The sequence below is a fragment of the Zingiber officinale genome, chromosome 1B, assembly GCF_018446385.1.
Source record: "Zingiber officinale cultivar Zhangliang chromosome 1B, Zo_v1.1, whole genome shotgun sequence".
Classification (NCBI taxonomy): Eukaryota; Viridiplantae; Streptophyta; class Magnoliopsida; order Zingiberales; family Zingiberaceae; genus Zingiber; species Zingiber officinale.
The window spans coordinates 162,510,663-162,531,580 of NC_055986.1; the positions used below are offsets into that span (position 1 = coordinate 162,510,663).

The window sequence follows — 20,918 nt, forward strand, 5'->3', positions numbered from 1 at the left end:
AATCTTAATCCTCTTCGTCCATTATTGATCTAGCGGTCAATAAGGCCTCCTGGCCATGCCTTTTCGCTATTGGAGTGTCAGATACGTCGCCCTACGCATCACCCACCTAGCCCAGAACAGTGGCACTGCGCTTCTTAAAATGTGGACGCGTGTCGATCCAGCAAGACCCCCTGACGCTATCCACGATTGTGATCCGTCAGATCGATTAGCCTGGTTCCAGATCGCTGAATTGCACGCACGGTTCCTGTCGTAGTCGTTGAACCGTTTTTGTTCTCGAGTACCGAAGTGTACCGCCCATATCTGCTCGACCTTTGCCGTGCTCGTTTGCAGCAAGTAAACGGCAAACCCTAGGAAGACCCTTCTGCTAGCCTTTTTCCGTGGGAATCGAACGAGGCGGCGTGGTGGCGAAGCGATCACTGATCGGACGCTACTTCCGTGGGTTTCTCGGCTCACGTTTTTGATTCGCTGCCGATCGATTTGGCGTTTCTTGTTCTGTCGTTTCTTTGGATTTGGAATCTGTTTCGGGACTACTTTCCGGAGCTGATTACGAGGAAGAGGTGGGATGTGAAGGGATGGAGGGAAACTTCGGAGGTGGCTGCGGTGGTGTCGGAGATAATGGAGGGCCAAGCGACGGCCGGCCGCCGAATCCTTTTGCAGGACCGCATCAGCAATGCTTCACTGGGACACACCGCAAGGCTGCTCTTGTTCGTCACGAGTCGCTCGTAAGATTTCAGCAGCATTCTTTCCTTGTTTGTTTCCTTTGCGTGTGTGTTTGCAATGTGTAAACCAGGTAGCGTCGCAACTTTCTTAAACTTTACTAAAATTGGTGTCCGTTGATATTAGGTTTTATCACTTTATCATAGAATCTTCTCGTCTTTATCCATTGGTGAAAATTTAATTCTTCCTTATTTATCTTGTGGTTTGGATACGCTGGTATGAATTTGATGTGGAGACCTTGTCGGCTGCCTGCTCAAACTTAGGCTTTTTTTTTTTCATTGATTATGGGTATCAGATCTGGCGACAGTTAGTATTCTGTTCTTCTGTGTCTGAGTTTTTTTGAAACGATTTTTGGATTTTCCCTCTTTATTGCTGTCTCCAAGTTTGGGGTGGTTTACTATTTTAGTCGTTTTGTCATCAAACTGCAATAGATGTGTGGTTTTCCTTTTCTGTCGAACTATTATTTGTAAAAGTAACTTCCTGTGAATTCCTTTATCTCATTATATATTTAAGGCGCAGGTGTATTCACAAAAGAATATACTTCTTCAACATGTATGTTGTTATACTGATGTGCATTTATGAAATGACGCCAATGACTCCTGATCTGGGAAGGCTGACTTAAATTTGCATTGTTTACTATATAACTTATCAATGAAATATTAAAGTTGCTGTTTGTTGCATCTTAGTTTGATGTTTTCCTCCGTTAGTTGATTAATTGCTAGAATTATAATTAGCATGGTCTTGTTACATGCTATTTTTGGCCAGTTTCAAGATTGTGAAAACCATAATAGCATTTTAACTTGGGTTGTGAATGTGTATAAGTTTTTAATGACTGTGAGGATAGGATTTTTTTTTAGAAAATGGCCATTGCATGGAAGCTGTCTAGGTACAAATAGAGTGTAGTGGTACAGGCCATTTGTGAGTATCTATTGCATAGTTCTTAACTCTTGATATGTTAATAAGACATAATCATGTAGAAGTAAAGAACTAAATTAAAGACTTGCACTGTTAGCTACATGCAAATAATGTGATTAGAAAATTGCATTGATCGTGTTTTAATATATTACTAACAAACTGCAGACTTAGGAAGGAAGTACATGTATGCCATATTTTGACAAGTTTGAACTATCTCTAGCAAAATTTCCTCTTTTAAAAGATCTTAATTACTCAATAAGAAGAACAAATTTCTACTCATCTTAGTGATCCTGAGACTTTCACCTTTCTTAATTATTTTAATTTTCAGAAATATTGATGCACGTTTGTATTTTATTTATATTCATTCAGTGCACACTATATCAAATTTTATGGTTGACATTATGTTTTGTAGGTGCATTTATTAGTCAACCACTTTACAAATTTTTTTATTTACCCATTAGCAATGCTGATTCAATCAAAATACTTATATGAAGATATCAAATATTTTGTGCTCGTAACTAAAAGTTGGCATACCAATGCAGATATATATATAATTATTATTATTCGTTAAAATTTACTATGCATATCATATGACAATATCTAAAGATAAGTCAAGATATCCGCCTCCAAAATAGTGCGTGCCAAAAGTAATCTCACGTAAGGCAACTCGTCGCAATTCAGAGTCTTGTAACAACATACATATTATTAAGCCACACTCACAGATATCCAATAGCTTAATCAAAATTTCTATTAACCAGGAAACCCTAATTTCCTTCATTGATCTTGGTTAACTAAATAAATCGGATCCGATCCAAAGCCTAGATTGAATCCAACATTTTAACCTCAATCATACCGAAACCACATGGACATTATCCCTAATCTTTCTAGCTTAATTCGGATTTAGTAATTCCAGCTATGTCACCAACCCAACGGGTTTTAAATTTATTCATGAATCAAACCTTAGCTTACCCGAATTTGAGTATCCTTCTATCAATTCACTGCCAGGGATCTTGCTGCTGGAAATTGTGGCCGAAGTTGTGAGTCGCCCTTAGATGGTGATGCTCGGATCCATAGCAGAGTAGTTGATCTCCATCACAAACACCCCTAATTAGCAGTAAGAATAACCAAACCCTCACATCGAGCTAGTGTTAGCCGATTACCTCTTCTTCGTTGATGGCAGCAGGAAATCAAATGCTGGCGGTGGCACTAGGTCAAGAGACGCCAACACATAGTGAGCTCCTGCCGGAATCTGATCCTCTTCGGCAAAGGCAGAGGGTAAAGGAAAGGGGAAATTAGCGATGCTAGGTGAAAGTGGGTGGCTACTGAGGAAGTGAACTGGAGCAGAGGGACGGCGACATCATAAGGACCCCGAGTGGTGGCCACGGCAGGGCAGTAATGGGTCGACGGTGGCAGATCGTGGTCGCCGTAGCGCTGGCCTCAGCTTGCTCTGGCGAAGGTCAGTGCGGCAAGTCCTTTACCGGCGTTGGGTACGGAAGCTAGGGCTTGGCGGTGATTCGGGAGTAGGGCACAACATCGGCGCAGGGGAGATCGGGAGAGAAGGGGAGTTGGTGTCGGGTGAGACAAGTGAGGGAGATCTTCGGCCGAAGGCTTTGTACGCGTGGGAGGGAAGGAGAGGAGGCGTTGGCGGCGAAGGTTGGGGAAGGAGAGGAAGATGAGGAGCTTCGGCAACGAAGAGGAAGAGAAGAGGACACGACACGGCGATGGGAGAAGAAAAAGAAAATGAAAAGAGAAAGAAAAAGAAAAGAAAAATTCAACTTTTCCTCGTTTAAATGGGATAGCTTAAACAGTATTTTCCTTGGCTCAATTTTTTATCCCCTTAAATTCGTCATACGAGCTCCGAAAAATTTTCATAAAATTTCTGAAAATTCCTAAAAAAAATTTCCTATGGTTATTCGTCCCTTTTCGGTATTTTACAGACCTCATTGACTATCCATAGGATGACTAGCCCAATCCCACAAAATTTTTCCACCGGCCACCAGGGTAAATCGGGAAGTGCACGCAGTAGCCAGCCTAAGAGCTCATCATCCTTTGATTTTGCGTCCCATTTAGAGAAAAAATATCTACAAATACATTATAACGAGAATCAAATCGTGAATACTTAGATGATAATCTAAATATTCGACCGCTGTACATAATCCGGGACCAGGTTTAAACATAAGAAATAATACAAAGGATGGTTGAATGAATTTTCCATATTAATAAAGATTATCTGCACAAAATCCACTCATATGATAGATTGATCTGGGTGAGTTTCACTCTATGTTTTTCTAAATTATATTTAATTGTTTTAAACTTGTGCAAATGTCTTCAAACTGACACGATGATGAGAGATTTAAAGTTATTGCCAATACTTTATTTCAGATCAATATTCCCTTTTATTAAATTATGCACTTTCTTCCATCTATATCATTTGAAAATGTTTGTAGACAAAATAGTGGGCATGTCAACCATGCAAAATTTGACATGCTATTATTTAGCTAGACGAAAAAATGGTGATAATATTTATATTTACCTAGATGAAATAATGATGTTAATGATTGAGGATGTAAAAATTTTCTAAAAATTTAACAGTTATTTGTCATTTTTTATAAAAAAATTTGAAAATGAAAAAGTGTATTATGAATTACATAATAAAATTGTTCCTACTATTTAACCAAAACCCGTTTATACTAAGGAATATCCTTCCAAATTAGGGGTGTAAATAAATCAAGCTGCTCATGACTTATTCGAAACTTGATTCGATAAAAGTTCATTTAATGAAGCTTGTTAAGATAAACAAACAGACTTAAGTTTCACAATATGCTCGTTATCTCGTAAATATGTTCGTTAGTAAGTTCATGAATCAATTTTTAAATAAAAAAATAATAGTTTTGATATTGAATTTATAGATTTTACACTCTATTTATAAAAAATATAGACAAATATATTAAATTTATTTATTAGAATAAAATTATATACTTTAATAAGAATATTATAATTTTCTCTAAATATATAATTTAATTTTTAATAAATATTTATATTTATATTTATATTTATTAAGCTCGTTTATACTCGATAAAAGCTCAAATAAGTTTGTGAGATATGAATATATTCGTTAAATAAAGCTCGAGCTCAGCTCGATTACAAACGAGTCAAACTCAAACATTCAAAAATTTGGATCGACTCGACTTGATTACACACCAAAGTCATATATATGAGAGACGTGGTAAGATTATTTGTTGTGTAATCTATCTACAAGTAAATTATGTTAACTTTTTTGTAATTTGTGAACATTAAAAGAGAAATCATAAAATTTAAAAATAGATATAGGATACAGTTGCACAAGAAAGGACTATTATTTTACAATAAAAGGGAAAGTGGATAAGGTGTCACGTCCCAGGTAGTCCCTACCGATAAAATTTCAACAGTATCTCTCCTGTACCGGTGACAATATGAATCCAAGAATGCATATACCTCGACCCACACGGCCGGAACAAATATAACACAAATAACAAACAATCCACGCAGTTTAATATACAGTCTCCAACTGACAACAAAAATTACTAAAAGAAAAGACGATAAAGAAATCATCACAGATATATATAAATCCTACTCCACTACAACGAAGAAATGAAATCCACGAAGTAATGAAAACATCCGCAGCGGAAAACAAGAGTAGCAAACCCAAATGTCAACTTAAAGTCCATAATACAAAAACCCACATCACAAGTGTATAAGGACATAAAATGAAAAAAATATATATACAGATTAAAGGATTATTAAAGCTGAATTCATGAAATTTTCCAGTATGATAATGAGATTATAAAGATGTATAAAACAATAAATATACAATGACATATAAACCAATAGAATATATACTATATGTAATCTCCTAAATATAAGTACAATCTCCTAACAGTATAACAGGTATGCATAGCTGAATAAACTGTAATAACTAACAATAAGCATGTAATACAGTTTATAGCAAGAATAATAAGACATGCATAACTGAAATAAACTTTACTTACCTATAAGTCCTCTGAGTAGTAATTGTGAACATACACAGGTAAAAATAGTCAGAGTAAAAGAATATATCTTATATGCATGTCAATCATATGCAGTCACCAAAATGTATCATCCAATATGCAACAATACAACGAATGCAATCTGTGCATATGATGCAAATGGCATGCCCTGGTCACCCCTGACGTCAGGCCGCCATCTCACACGGGATAGTGAGACCGAGTGGGTAGGGTTGTGATACCGCGCACTCTGTCATCACTACTTCTGATGAGTGATCGTGTGGACGGGATGCTGTCGGAGTACACCTATCCTCCTACCTCAAATCATAGTGAGGGAGCGCAATACTCTCATCTCCCGGTACGCGATGACGGGGAGGGATCACTGCCTGCTATTACGCTGCAGTCATACTACCCATGAGCGGACCAGCGGAGCCCTATAGAGCAAACTGTCATACACACCCTAGGTGTTGTGCCACTACCCATGTAGTGGTCACGTTGTGTGCAGGCCCATGTAGTCGGCTGACGAGCTCAACAATAATGGAGTCGTCAATCGCCCAGCATGCAATTATGTGGGACGGTGCATGATGCTACAGTATGTCATACCTGAACATATCCTCATCCATATATATGTGCCAGAAAGATAAACGCATATATAACAATGATATAAATAACATAAATCCAAGAACGCATAACAAGTATGTCTAGCAACTAATCCAGTATAAAGAAGCACTCTAAATATCTATCTCTATGAACATATATACACACGGTAAGAGATAAAAGCATACTAGACTAAAGTATAGCAGATAACAGTAGAAGCATGTATCAGGTATCAAATAAGCTAAAACTAGGGAAGAGATAAATCTACCAATTACCACTAGTTATATACATACTACACATATCATAAGACACTATCAAGAGATAAGTTAAAGGGTACTCACCTCAAATATAGGGTCCAATCAAGCAATCCAAGGTTGAGACGCTCGTCTCAAATCAGAGTCCTGCGTCAAACAATATATATATATTTTATTTAGCTAAATCCAAATGAATAGTTAAATAAAATCTCCAAAACTAAATTAGGGCAAAACTCTAATCAAACACAATCACAACCTACCTAATTAAATCTAACGGTAAATTAGGGTTAGTTATCTAATCCCTAATCACCAATTAGATTAGTAGTCTAAACTTAAATTAAATTCAATAGTTGACTAAGATTAATTGTCTTAACCCTAATCATTGCATTAGATTAATCTAAGCAAATAAATCTAATTCACAATCAACAACTAATTACAACATGTATCACCATCTAAAATAATCAAATCTAACCATGATCTACACCTAAGATGAAAACCTACATTCAACTAATCAATCACTCTAATCATGTAGCAACTAGTAATCAAATTTATTCCTAATTCAATACATACATAACCCTAATTCAAATCATGATCATGTAATCAAATCATACCTAAATCTACACATAAACATAATTCATCTAAAACATGTATCAATTACCCCTACACATACCTCAATTAACATTCACTGTTGATTGCTGCAACCAAGGGAGTTGCTGGTTGGAGTGTTGCCGGAACGGGAACACCCTACATAACAGAGCTTCGGATCCACAGAACACAACCTTGCTCGATTCCAGTATACTATTCGGTTCAAGATTGGAATCAATCGGATCAAGTAGAAATCAATCAGTGGAAATCATAGATCAAACAAACAACCTAACTCACCTTGTTGTCACCTTCCCCGAACACCACTACTATGAAGAGGAGACGAAGCTCGGAGCTAGGGCATGGCAAAGTAGATCCAAGCCGGCGATGAAGAGGAAATACCGAGGCTAGGGCTAGGATCTCCCTTCTTGATCGGAGATTTGCTCACACAAAGCAGCGATTCGAAGGCAAACCACCGGCGATGGACCTAGGGCACGGTTCGGAGAGAGTCCAGTGAAGAAGGATCAAGAATCATCAAACGAAATCCTTAACGATCAACTGAACATGATGCCTTACCTTCGGAGCCCGAATTGCCTCTTCACGCCGACGATCAGATGGAAAAGACTCGACCTAGTGGCGTCGGCAGTCGGCTAGAGGAGATGCGACGTCATGTCTGCGAACCGGAGAGGAAAAGCACCGACCGGATCTGAGCTTAGGGTGGCAATGCCGGCTGATCCTGTCTGAGAAGCTGGACAAAACGGAGAGCCGGGAGAAAAAATCCACTGCTGATGGAGAATAATACCCGTGGAACGCCGATCCGAGAAACCTAAAGCGGATCCAAGAAGATGAGGCCATAAGAATGCCCCCTCGATGCAAGATACCAATGGAGATGAAGAGATCCGATCGAAGAACACCTAAATTCGGAGCTCCCAAAGCTTCCTGCGCACAAGAGACCAACCAACACTACCGTCAGTGACCTAAGACCGGGGTGGGAATCCCTGGCTAGGCCCTTCGACGCTCAAGTCAGTGATCTCTCTCGGTGTGGAAGAAGGAGGAAGAAGATGAACAATAATTAAAAATTAGGGTTATGAGTGTGCGCAATGATGTGAACTTACCTAGCCAATGGAGCGGATTCCCCTTTTTATACCACTTCATATAACCTCCGTAATCATGAAGTTGACCCCGGTTTGTTAGAGTTTGTTATGAGATGACGTAAGCTGTGTACTTGTGGTAAATGACTTTTTAAGGAATCTTTTTCGTACCCCGGATGTACCTTCTTTGTCGTCTAGCACCTGCAAAACGGTCTGAAAACACATTTCCCGTCAAAAAATATATAACACTGGTTATGCAATCATATACTGCAAACATATTTAGAAACTACTTTATTTGTAATATCACTTCTCTTCTATCCTACCAGCTTGTTTTCAAAGTGTTCCTATCCTTCCTATTCACCTCTCCTGTTTCTGCTACATCAGAGATAGTTTAATGTACTAATGTTTCTTGTCTCAGTCGGAACTGGGTCTGGCTAGGTTTAACCAATTATTATTACCTCTCGTGAGGTTCCTGAGGAAGTGTTCGTCCGAACTCCTTTATTTATTATTTTAACTAGCATTGGGCTATATTTTATCAAATATCTTTTCAAAATATTAGTCAATCTGGCTGATATTAACCTTCCTTCTTGGTGGCATGTCTCGGTCGATACTAGTCTACTCGCTTTGGAAGTATATCCCGGCCGATACTAGTCTACTCGCTTGGAAGTATATCCCGGCCGATACTGACCTACTTCCTTTGAGATATATGTCACTCGATATGGGTCTTCCTCCTTGGAGGCATGTTTCGGTCGATATTGTCCTACCTCTTTTGAGGTATATCCCAGCCGATATTGACCTTCTTTCTTGAGGGCACGCTTCAATTGATACTAGTCTACTCATTCGGAAGTATATCCCAGCCGATATTGAACTACCCCCTTTAGGGCACACGCCAATTAATATGGGTCTTCCTCCTTGGAGGCATATCTCGGTCGATACAAACCTACCTCCTTTTGAGGTATATCCCGGCCGATATTGGCCTACCTCCTTTGAGGTATATGCCAATTGATATGGGTCTTCCTCCTTGGAGGCATATTTCGGTCGATACAAACCTACCTCCTTTTGATCCCGGCCGATATTGGCCTACCTCCTCTGAGGTATATGCCAATTGATATGGGTCTTCCTCCTTGGAGGCATATTTCGGTCGAAACAAACCTACCTCCTTTTGAGGTATATCCCGGCCGATATTTAGCCTACCTCCTTTGAGGTATATGCCAATTGATATGGGTCTTCCTCCTTGAAGGCATATTTCGGTCGATACAAACCTACCTCCTTTTGAGGTATATCCCGGCCGATATTGGCATATACCTCAAATAGGTCTTCCTCCTTGAAGGCATATTTCGGTCGATATAAACCTACCTCCTCTTGAGGTATATCCCGGTCGATATTAGCCTACCTTCTCCGTTTAGTTGTATCCTTTCCCCTTCTTATCGGGGACCCATGAAACCTAACCCATATCACCGGCAGAGGAAGATCGCCGGAGGTCGAAGCTCCATTCCGTCGTCTTCGGGTCGTCTGTGAGAGAGAGCGTCAAGCAGAGGAGAGATCAGGGAAGGAGAGGGTCGGGAAATCGGCGTTTTGGGAGAGAAATAAAAGAAAAGGAAATATATATTAAAACATTTCGTCACTTAAATGAGTATCCCAGGCTTAATCCGCGTCCGCCGATTGATCCCCTCAAAACCCTCCGTACGAGTTCCTAAAAGTTCCCAGAAAATTTTATAAGGCTATTTTTCAAATAACCCTATTTATTTAAATTTTTCGATATCTCACATAAGGACATCTCTAATGTATGTTTTGTGAAAGGTTTATAAAATTAAAAAATCTCAATAAAAAAGTTTGAAACATTATAGGGATAAAGTTTGAGATTTATAGTTCAAGAATGGGATCACTGAAATACGTAATTTATGGTTATTTTTGATTGGGAAAATATATAAGAAAAAAGGGAAATTCAAAAATAGAGAAGGACAATGCATCGAACAGTGGAAGAAAACAAAGCACCAGGGAGACAAAAGGATCTACGTCGACGAATATCATGAAGGAGATGGAGACATTAAGGGTTTGTTCTAATGATCGGAAGATCCAATTTCTCGGTGTTCTTAGCATGAGAAAGGAAAAAACTATGGTGAAAAAAACACTTCTCTTATTGCTTTTCCTCTTAAAAACGCTTCGGAGCAAAAAGTAGGGCCCGGGAACTTAATCAATAATGTTCCAAATATTTTATAACATGTCTTCATTTGGAGCAATGTTAGATTACTTCAAGTTTTTTAAAGACAACTTGTTGCCACGAAGAACCCTAGAAGCATTATTTTACATAGTTATTGTCGGGAAGAATTTATGGTTGTTTCGATTGCGTAGTGTGGTTTGAAGGAACAGGTGATTTATATACAGAGTGAAAGAAGAATATAATGATAATTAGGTATATATTTTATTAAATATAAAATTTGGATATGCATAAAAGGAAACTATATCGTCTCACACAATTATAGAAAGAAATTATAATTGAATATTTTTTATTTGATAGAAGAGTTTTTACTTTTCTTTTAATAAGGCTAATTAACAAACTCTTCTTTAGTTTTAGAAACAAGCCAACAAAAGTTAAAACCTTCTTCCGAAACCACATAAAATCGAGAACAAATTATGTACCGACCAAATACCTTTCTTAGCACAAGCTTTTATTCTTTACTTTGCTCTCTTCAAGAACTATGCCCATGGGATGCCCTCTCTCTTTGCACAACTCCTTTGCTTCCACATAGAGCAATCATGATTTGGATTTGATTCTACATCTGCTATTTATAATGCACCGTGCCATTCTCCTTCTTCATAATCTCATAATTATTTTTCTCCTACATCATACTTGACTTTCTCCAACCCTATTGCTGCAACAACTATAATGGAGAAGGGGCTGTAAATGAGTCCAGTCCAGCTAAAATTTATAGAATTCGACTTATTTAATAAGGTAATCGAGCTAAATTAAATCTAATTTAAAATGAACCAAACAATTAAAATAGTTGTTTAAGCTTCTTAGTTTAGTTTGGTTTCTTTTTTTAACTGAAATTTGATTTAAACTTAGTTTGTCTAAATATTATTGAACTCTCAATTCAAGTTTATTTAATTATTTAAAACTTTTAACTTTTTAAACTTATTTGATTAGTTATTGAGTTTGATAATGTAAGTTTATTTATCAATGTTGATAAGAGTTTATTGATAAATATATTTTATAAATTTTGTTCGTTAACATTATTCATAAATATTATTTATGAATAGTTCATAATTTTTATTCATGAATATTATAACAAACTGAATATATATCTATTTAAACTTGTTCATTAATTTAAAATTTATTTAAATTTTTTTATTTAATTAATTTTATATATACTGAATGAATAAAAATAAATTTTTATTAAATTGAACATCAAACTTGCTCTTACAAATGTTTGTTACGTCTCCAGCAGCTCTACAATGGGGTCTGTTTCCACGAGTTCTGTTATGGATATTTTCAACTTGTTGAAGGCTTGTTGCTCTCAGTCATGCAATTATATCATGACCTATGGGGGGACTTTTAGCTCCTTGGCCAGTGAGGTTGGGCAGCTGAAGGACAAAAGTTCCGATGTCAAGAGAGGCGTCGAGGCAGCAACAAGGGATGGCATGACTCCCAGGAGCGAAGTGCTTGGGTGGCTAAGCTCCGTGCAAGACATGGAAGGTGAAGCCGAGTCGATAGAGAGAAAATACAACCAAAAGATCAAGTGTTTGTGTAGCTTCCCACTCAACGTTTGTTCTGCCTACCGTCTCAGAAACAGAGCTGAAGCAGCACTTGCCACAATCAGAGAGCTCAAACAAAGTGTAGAGTTCACTAAGCTCGCAGATAACCTGAATCTTATCCGCTCCATCAAGATGCCAACCAACAAAACTATCGGCATGGACAAGGTCTTCGAGGAGCTTCTACGCCATGCCAAAGATGATAGTTTGAGTGTGATTGGCATCCACGGAATGGGTGGTGTGGGCAAGACAGCACTCTTGAGAAGATTCAACAATGATTTCCCGAGTGAAACAGAGGCAGACGTGGTAATCTTCCTTGAGCTATCAATAGACTATAAGCTGGAGGAAGTCCAGAAATCTTTATTCGATCGACTGAGTTTGACATGGAAGGATGAGGTCACACACAGAGACAGAGCAACCAAATTATTTAGAGTCCTGAGTACGTTGAAATTCATATTGTTACTCGATAATCTATGGGAGCCCCTAAATTATCAGGTTGTTGGAATTCCACTTCCCGCGCCTCCATCAAAGTGCAAGATCATATTCACATCCCGAACAGAAGACACTTGCAGCCACATGGGCACAGAAAAGATGATTAAAATGGAATGCTTAGAACAGGAGGCAGCCTGGAATCTCTTCAGAAATAGTGCAAGGATGGATGTCATTGACGCCGACAAGAATATACGGATCAAGGCTAGAGATTTACACAAGGAATGTGGCGGCTTGCCTGCAGCTCTCATTGTGCTGGCACAAGCAATGGCGCCTAAAAAGACGTGGGAAGAGTGGATACACGCCTTGACCATCATGAAGGACACACCACACCAACTTCCTGGTATGACAAAAACTGTTTTTTCTATCCTGAAACTAAGCTATGATCGTCTATCCAGTGATAACTTGCGAGTTTGCGCCTCTTATGGTGCATTATTCAAAAAAGGATCTTGGATTGACAAATTTGATATTAGGGATTTATGGATAGGTGAAGGGATTTTTGATAATGCCGATAATATATGCGATTCTACCCAGCAGACACAGTTTCTACTTGGCATACTACATGCAGCATCTTTAACCGTAAGGGTTCATGATGACTACTTCACGATGCATCCCATGACCCGGGCCATGATATTGTGGGTGCAACGTGAGTGCGGGAAGAAGGAGAACAAATGGTTGGTGCGGGATAGGGAGCGGGTCGAAGAAGCACCGGCAGCTGAGAAATGGCGAGATGCAGAGAGAATTGCACTTGTGTGGAACCAAATAAGAGACCTTCCAGAAGCACCTGAATGTCCTAACTTGATTTTTCTGAATCTTCACGTTAACAAATTTCTCAGGAAGATTCCAAATGGCTTCTTCTTGCACATGCCTCACCTCAAAATCCTTGATTTGCGAGATACTTCTATAAGGGAGCTCCCGGTAAGCATTGGCAATCTGGTGCAACTACACTATCTCAGTCTATGCGAAACTAGGATTACTTCTCTACCAAAGGAGATGGCAGCATTAGTAAATCTCAAATATTTGTCATTGGAATCCATGAAATATTTGAGAAATATTCCTGACCGACTAATCTCCGGTCTTCGAGAATTGCAGTGGCTTGACATGGGGGACAGCTACAGTGGGTGGAGGGAAGGACAGACTTGGGAAGGAGGTGTGAGTTTTGAAGAGATGGAAAGTTTGAAGAGATTAAAATTCATTGGGATCACAGTCAGCACTTTTGCTGCTCTTCAAAACCTCTGTGACTCTCCAAGACTGGCAGCATTCACACATTGGCTCCATATAAAAGGGTGTCCAGATTTGACGACGTTCAACCTCCCATCCATGAATTTTCATGCGGAAACAATGCCCAGAGTGATACATATCGAGCTTCACGCAATGAGTGAGCTAGAAGAGGTAGTAATTGGCAATCGTAAACATATTCTTCCATCTCTACAAGAACTTCGACTTTCGAGTCTCCCAAAAGCAAAGCTCGTTTGGAGGGCTAGGTTCCCTAATGCTCTTTGTGAACTAGAAATTGAGGATTGCAGAGCACTAGATAGATTGATCAAATTGGAGGAAGAGGCAAATGGCAGTGGGGAGAGAGTTATAACAATCTTCCCTCATCTCCACACGATGGTGCTACGGAGGCTTCCAGAATTGAAGAGTTTGAGTGATGGAGAATGAATATTAAATTTCCCATCGTTGAAGACTATCAAGGTGAAATATTGCCCCAAACTGACGAAGCTGACGTTGGTTGCTGATGGGCTGAAAGAGATCAAGTGTCAGAGATCATGGTGGGAGCAGCTCAACTGGGGTGACGAACGAACCAAGTCCTTTGAACACCTCTACAATCCCATGAATATAGGTTGATGGCTAATTCATCACGGGTATATGTGAAGAATGTAGGCATTTTATACAAATATTGTGAAAGTCTACTCCGTACTAATTTTAGTTTTATGAGAGATATATGAGTGTCTTGTATTTTTAGAGATTGATTATGTAACATTGAGTGTCTAAAATATGATATTTTGTAACGAGAGCTTAATTCAAGTTCTATGAGTATTTTGTACAGCTCTTCAAACAGTGCAAGTATTTTGTACAAATGTTGTGCAAATCTATATATTAATTTTAGTTCTATGAGAGGTACGAGTGTCAGATATATTTGAGAGTTTGAGTATGCAATATTCAATGTCTAAAATATAATATTTTAGACAAATTACAAGGATGTTTTGCTTAAAATAATAATTACTATTATTTTAATATATTAATTAAATAAATAATTATAAATAAAAAATATAAGAAAAATATATACTTATTTGAAACCTCACTCTCTTTTTACAAGTAGAACTTATGTCACATTGCCATTTTGTCCTAGTAAAAAGGTCCTTTGCATGGGAAAGATAAAAACTTAACAAAACATTTTTTCTCCATTTTATAATGAAAGAAATGAGTGCAAAGATAATGTTTTAATATTATTTCATCATTTTATGACGTGGATGATTACACATACAGGTTAGTCTACTAAGTCACACCTTACCATATTTTTACAAGATGTTATTTTCAGAATTTGAAAACATGACTTTTTTTATCACAAAACAATAATGTTATTGTTACACTAAGACTATCCTTCTTTTTCTTTATATATATATATATATATATATATATATATATATATATATATACAGAAACGTTAGGCTACGGACCTTAGGCTGCGGAACGCTGCGGACTGCCTTCATGGCAAATCCGCGTCTCCCTCCCCGCGACGGTCTCCCTCGTCGTACCGAGCCTCCCTCCCTCGCCTCCCTTGCCGCGCGGTCTCCCTCGCCGCTCTCGTGCGTCCCTCCGTTTCCGCGACGGTCTCCCACGCCGCCCCCGTGCGTCCCTCCGTTGCCGCGACCAAGCTAGGTTTTCTCATTATGTTATTTGCCTTGTCCTACTTGCTCTCTCTACTCGCTGCGCCCTCCCTCACCGTGACACTCTCCCTTGTCGCACTGAGCCTCCTTTCTTGCCGCGACGAAGTTAGGTTTTCCCTGTTATGTCCTCCCTTGCCGCGATGAAGCTTGCCGCGACGAAGCTAAGTTTTCTCATTGTCCAACTTCCTCTCTCTATATATTTCAGATGTCTTGAATTTCAGAGAATTAATTTTGTAACTTTGATTTTTTGGATAGATAGGAGCAACAGAATGAGAAATTGCCAATGGAGATCTCTCTGTTTGACTTTTTTTCCCCAAAACTTTGTTAGTTAGTTGCAGGATGTGGGAGTTGCTGAAGACAATGTCGCGTCTAATGCTGCATCAGTTATTTTTTTAGGCTACAGACTTTCACAGGTATAAGATCTATATCAACTTATTTACCATGCATCCAGAAAGTTTTTACATCTGTCTAGTAGTGTTACAAATATATTTGTTACTTGCCTTGTCCAACTTGCTCTCTCTATAGATTTAAGATGTCATGAATTTCATAGATGAAATTTTATAACTTCGTCTTTTTGGATGAATATGAGCAACAGAATGAGAAATTGCCCATGAAGATCTATATGTTTGACTTTTTTCCAAACCTTTTTTAATTACGTTTTTATTGTATGGATAAACATCTACTAGCATATTATTTGGACAACATGCCTATTATTTGGACAACATGCCTTGGATTAACTCAAACAACTAGTCATATTAAACATTTGGCATTTTAATTGTTGCATCATGATAAATAACACAAGTTATTAGTTGCATGATAATATGAATAGGTTCTATAATAGTTTTTAATGTTTCTGGTATCTATCTGCAAGTTATGACATGTAATATTATTATAAAAACACAATATTACGCTAGCTATTAATCAATTATACTGATTAATTACTACACCATCGATATGTACCAATTTAAACTTTCTAATAGCATATTTCTAGTGCAGTAATTACAACAGGCTAAAGACACTTAATCCAAGAAACTAATAAAAGGAGAAATTTTTTGAACTCTCTTTATGCACCATGTTAGAGATGATAAGCTCTATTAATCTAGTTGTATATTACCTAGTATATTCTTTTTCCTAGTGATAATAGGTATTTTTGATCTCTAATTACATAAATCCTAACACCTTTTGATATATACAAAAAAAAAAAAAAAAAATACAGCTTTCCTCTCAACTCACCATAATTTATAATTACATGCATCCATATTCAAGCTTATTGATTTAAATTGAGATTTTGTAGTTAATAATTATCTTTATTATTACAGATTCTAACAACATGCGCAATGATATTTATAATTATCAATGGCCAGTATTCATCTATTTCCTTTGTTTGCATAATTGGAAAGTACATTTCATCTTACTAGTCTAGTAATGCAAATATAATTTCTAACTTGCTCTTTTAAATTTTGTAGATAGCTAGTGTTTCATTTTTTGGCATTTTGTTGTCCAAATACAATTCAGTGGCTTGCTTAAAACTTGCATGCGGTATGAGATTTTATCAATTTTCTTTTATTTTGATGTGTTAAAACATTTGAATATCTAATATTCAAGTACTATGCAGTTGGAACAATGTTTGATCCTTTCAGACAAGGCGGGAAAGAATACAAGCATCGGTCTATCCTTCCTGCAAGTTTGGCATGTGTTGCGCTACGTTAATGTTGCTCTATCTCCTGGTTCCATCGTGACAATACTCTCAATGCATCGTTGAATGCTATGCTGTATTCACAAAATGGAATTTACAAAGCCACTTTATGTTTTATAAGTGACTTTATGTTTTATAAGCACTGTTTATGTCGAATGAACTTGTTAATGGTTGTAATAAATTGTAAAGGCATCTTTTCAGAGTCTGTATTCTGTATAATATGTGTTATGTTTTTAATGAATTTCGTTGTTTGCTTGATAACAGAAACAAATAAATGTACTTCAATCAGAGGAATAGAATTTATTTGATAGAAAATTACATAAATGAAAGTCACTTATTACATAAATGGATTACAACAGATACTTTGAACAGTTTAGCTTATAATGTTATAATTTGATTCTTGTACAACCCCACCAATCAATCACCCACAACCGATGTACTCAGCAACTCCGTTAGATATCCTCTATGATAGGACCCAAACAAAAATATGTTATAACTATTATGTTCACTGAGAAGAATATTTTCTGACATTTCCTCTTGAGCAATTATCTTTCCTAGAGGATGATCCATGAAGCTGCAGCAACAATGAGTTGCCAACGACGAAAATTGAGCTCAATGCCATCAATCCCCTTGTAATATTGTTTTTAAAAAGAAAATTGACATCGCTTATGATTTTGATAGATCCTGGAGTACTATTTAATCTATGAACATGACTTACCAAAAAGAGAAGGTGTCATGACAAAATCATATTTTGGGAGCAAAATTCCTACAGCAATGGGGATGGCGACTACATTGTATGCCACTGCCGATGCCAAGTTTTGGTAAACTCTTGCCATTGTCGCTTTGGCTAGTGATACAGCATCAACTATCTGTAAAATATCATCAGAGTTCTATCAGTTAGGATGGATTTACAGCTGCAAATAGAAAGTTAACAAACATGATAACTCATCATTATCTAGCCGTGTTATTCCCAATTTTTTTGATATATACATTTTACACTGGCTGTCAAAACCTCTAAGGTAATCCTCAATCATCTGGATCATTATATACGTGGTCTATTCAAGGATAAAGGAAAGCTATTGTTTGCTTATTGGAATATGTAGTGGATCAGACCACAACAAGAGTGAATCAAGTAATGTTCTTTTGTGTTATCTGATCTATCATTTAGAAATAAATCATGAGTTTAGGGCTCAAACGTTTTTTGCAAATGGATGATTACTAAATAAGTTGATATAGATCTTATACCTGTGAAAGTCTGTAGCCTAAAAAAAAATAACTGATGCAGCATTAGACGCGACATTGTCTTCAGCGACTCCCACATCCTTCAACTAACTAACAAAGTTTTGGGGAAAAATAAGTCAAACAGAGAGATCTTCATTGGCAATTTCTCATTCTGTTGCTCCTATCTATCCAAAAAAACAAAGTTACAAAATTAATTCTCTGAGAGATCTTCATTGGCAATTTCTCATTCTGTTGCTCCTATCTATCCAAAAAAATAAAGTTACAAAATTAATTCTCTGAAATTCAAGACATCTGAAATATATAGAGAGAGCAAGTTGGACAATGAGAAAACCTAGCTTCGTCGCGGCAAGCTTCATCACGGCGAGGGAGGACATAACAGGGAAAACCTAACTTCGTCGCGGCAAGAGAGGAGGCTCAGTGCGACGAGGGAGAGCGTCACGGTGAGGGAGGGCGCAGCGAGTAGAGAGAGCAAGTAGGACAAGGCAAATAACATAATGAGAAAACCTAACTTGGTCGCGGCAACGGAGGGACACACGGGGGCGGCGTGGGAGACCGTCGCGGAAACGGAGGGACGCACGGGAGCGGCGAGGGAGACCGTCGCGGCAAGGGAGGCGAGGGAGGGAGGATCGGTACGGCGAGGGAGACCGTCGCGGGGAGGGAGGGCGCGGCGAGAGGCTTTCGGCGAGGAGAATGACGAAGGGAGAATGGCGCGGATTGAGAAAAAGTTAGATTTAATAAAAAATTTTGACGCGGATTTGCCACGAAGGCAGTCCGCAGCGTTCCGCAGCCTAAGTCTGTAGCCTAACGTTTATATATATATATATATATATATATATATATATATATATTACCAAATTGGTTATCATCTATCAATTTTTATATTTTCTATTTTTGTACTCGTTATATTTAATGAAATCAAATACATATATAAATAATTAGTATTCATCCCATGTATTATTTACTATCTATCATTTATAAAAATAAACTATAGAGAATAAAATTATAGTTTATAATGTCGTCTTGTATGTGTCCATAAAATTATAGTTTATATCCTCAAGCCAGGTAGCACAAGGGTTTTTTGCAATATTAAATAAGAGGTGTAAAATGGGCAAGCTACCAAGACTCTGGCGCAACTCCAGTTACGTAGTCAGAAATTAATTTATCAGAGCTAAAAACGTATTTAACTAAAAACAACAGAAAAGATCGTGAGAGCAAAATTTGAGATTTGAAAATTGAGGACCGATGAGATCATCAGTTTTATATTTATATATATATACTCATTGAAAAAAATATTTATAAATTTATTGAAATTATGACTCGAGTCTTAAATAATTGATAAATAAAAAAAAAAATGCTCTGACTGCTCCGGTAACTATTTTGACATCTTTACGATGGATAGCGTGAGGGTTCCACGCTTCACGTATGTTTGTATCCCCACGAAATCTTTTACACGGCCAAGTTGATGCTTAAAATCTTTCGGTGACATTAACATCTCAAAACTCAATTAGATCCGTTGATCTATTCCGAGTGAGATCAAATCCATTGATGTCGAGTCTAACTAAAATCTAAAATTTCCTTCGAATAATGAGACTTCTTCCCAAGTCAAATACTACTTAAAATATTTATCAGAGGAAACAGTGTGATAGCATTAAAACAGTCGTGATTAACTCTATATTTATCAAATATTACAACGATTATCACAATAAAAAGAAATTTTTAACATTTATAACAGTGGAAGGAGAGGAGGCGTCGGCGGCTAAGGTTGGGGAAGGAGAGGAAAATGAGGAGCTTAGGCGAGGAAGAGGAAGAGGGACACGGCACGGTGGCATGGTGACGGGAGAAGAAAAAGAAAAGAAAAAGAAAAAGAGACAAAAATTCAATTTTTACTCATTTAAATAGGGTAGTTTAAATAGATTTCCTTTTGACCTAATTTTTAATCCCTTTAAATTTATCATACGAGCTCTGAAAAATTCTTAGAAAATTTTTGAAAATTCGTAAAAAAATTCTTTTATAATTATTCGCCCCTTTTCGGTATTTTACAGATCTCATTGACTATCCATAGGGTGACTGGCCCAGTCCCATAAAATTTTTTTATCAGCCACCAAGGTAAATTGGAAAGTACACATGGTAGCCAGCCCAACAGCCCAACATCCTTTGGTTACACGTCCCATTTAGAAGAAAAATTTTTACAAAAACATTATAGTTAGGATCAAACCGTGAATACATAGGGTAGATGATAATCTAAATATTCGACCGTTGTACATAGTCCAGGGACCAAGTTTAAACATAAGAAATAATACAAAGGATGGTTGAATGAATTTTCATATTAACAAAGATTATCTGCACAAAATCCACTCATATGATAGATTGATTCACTCTATTTTTTTCTAATTATATTTAATTGTTTTAAACTTGTGCAAATGTCTTCAAACTGACACGATGATGAGAGATTTAAAGTTATTGCCAATACTTTTCAGATCAATATTCCCTTTTATTAAATTATGCACTTTCTTCCATATATATCACTTGAAAATGTTTGTAGATAAAATAGTGGGCATGTCAACCATGCAAAATTTGACATGCTATTATTTAGCTCGACGAAAAAACTGGTGATAATATTTATATTTACCTTGATGAAATAATGCTGTTAATGATTGAGGATGTAAAAA

At 37.4% G+C, this 20,918-nt stretch overlaps 1 protein-coding gene and 1 long non-coding RNA gene across 4 annotated transcripts; one reads left to right on the forward strand and one right to left on the reverse strand.

Moving 5' to 3' along the window:
- The first annotated feature begins 297 nt into the window (after positions 1–297).
- On the forward strand, positions 298–14,538 carry LOC121987575 (disease resistance protein RPS2-like). 2 transcript variants are annotated; one of them, XM_042541325.1, is made up of 2 exons: positions 298–722; positions 11,625–14,538. In XM_042541325.1, exons 1-2 carry the CDS (start codon positions 616–618, stop codon positions 14,080–14,082), a joined length of 2,565 nt encoding a protein of 854 aa, XP_042397259.1. In that variant the 5' UTR covers positions 298–615; the 3' UTR covers positions 14,083–14,538. The 2 variants fall into 2 exon arrangements, with proteins under 2 accessions (XP_042397259.1, XP_042397267.1); XM_042541333.1 differs by having other exon boundaries at positions 11,628–14,538.
- Positions 14,539–17,303: 2,765 nt separating this feature from the next.
- On the reverse strand, positions 17,304–18,949 carry LOC121987591. 2 transcript variants are annotated; one of them, XR_006113666.1, is made up of 3 exons: positions 18,581–18,949; positions 18,253–18,490; positions 17,304–17,876 (listed from the first exon to the last, which is right to left on the reverse strand). It is a non-coding gene; the product is annotated as an uncharacterized LOC121987591 (long non-coding RNA). The 2 variants fall into 2 exon arrangements; XR_006113669.1 differs by having other exon boundaries at positions 17,304–17,636; positions 17,726–17,876; positions 18,253–18,949.
- Between the last annotated feature and the right edge of the window lie 1,969 nt (positions 18,950–20,918).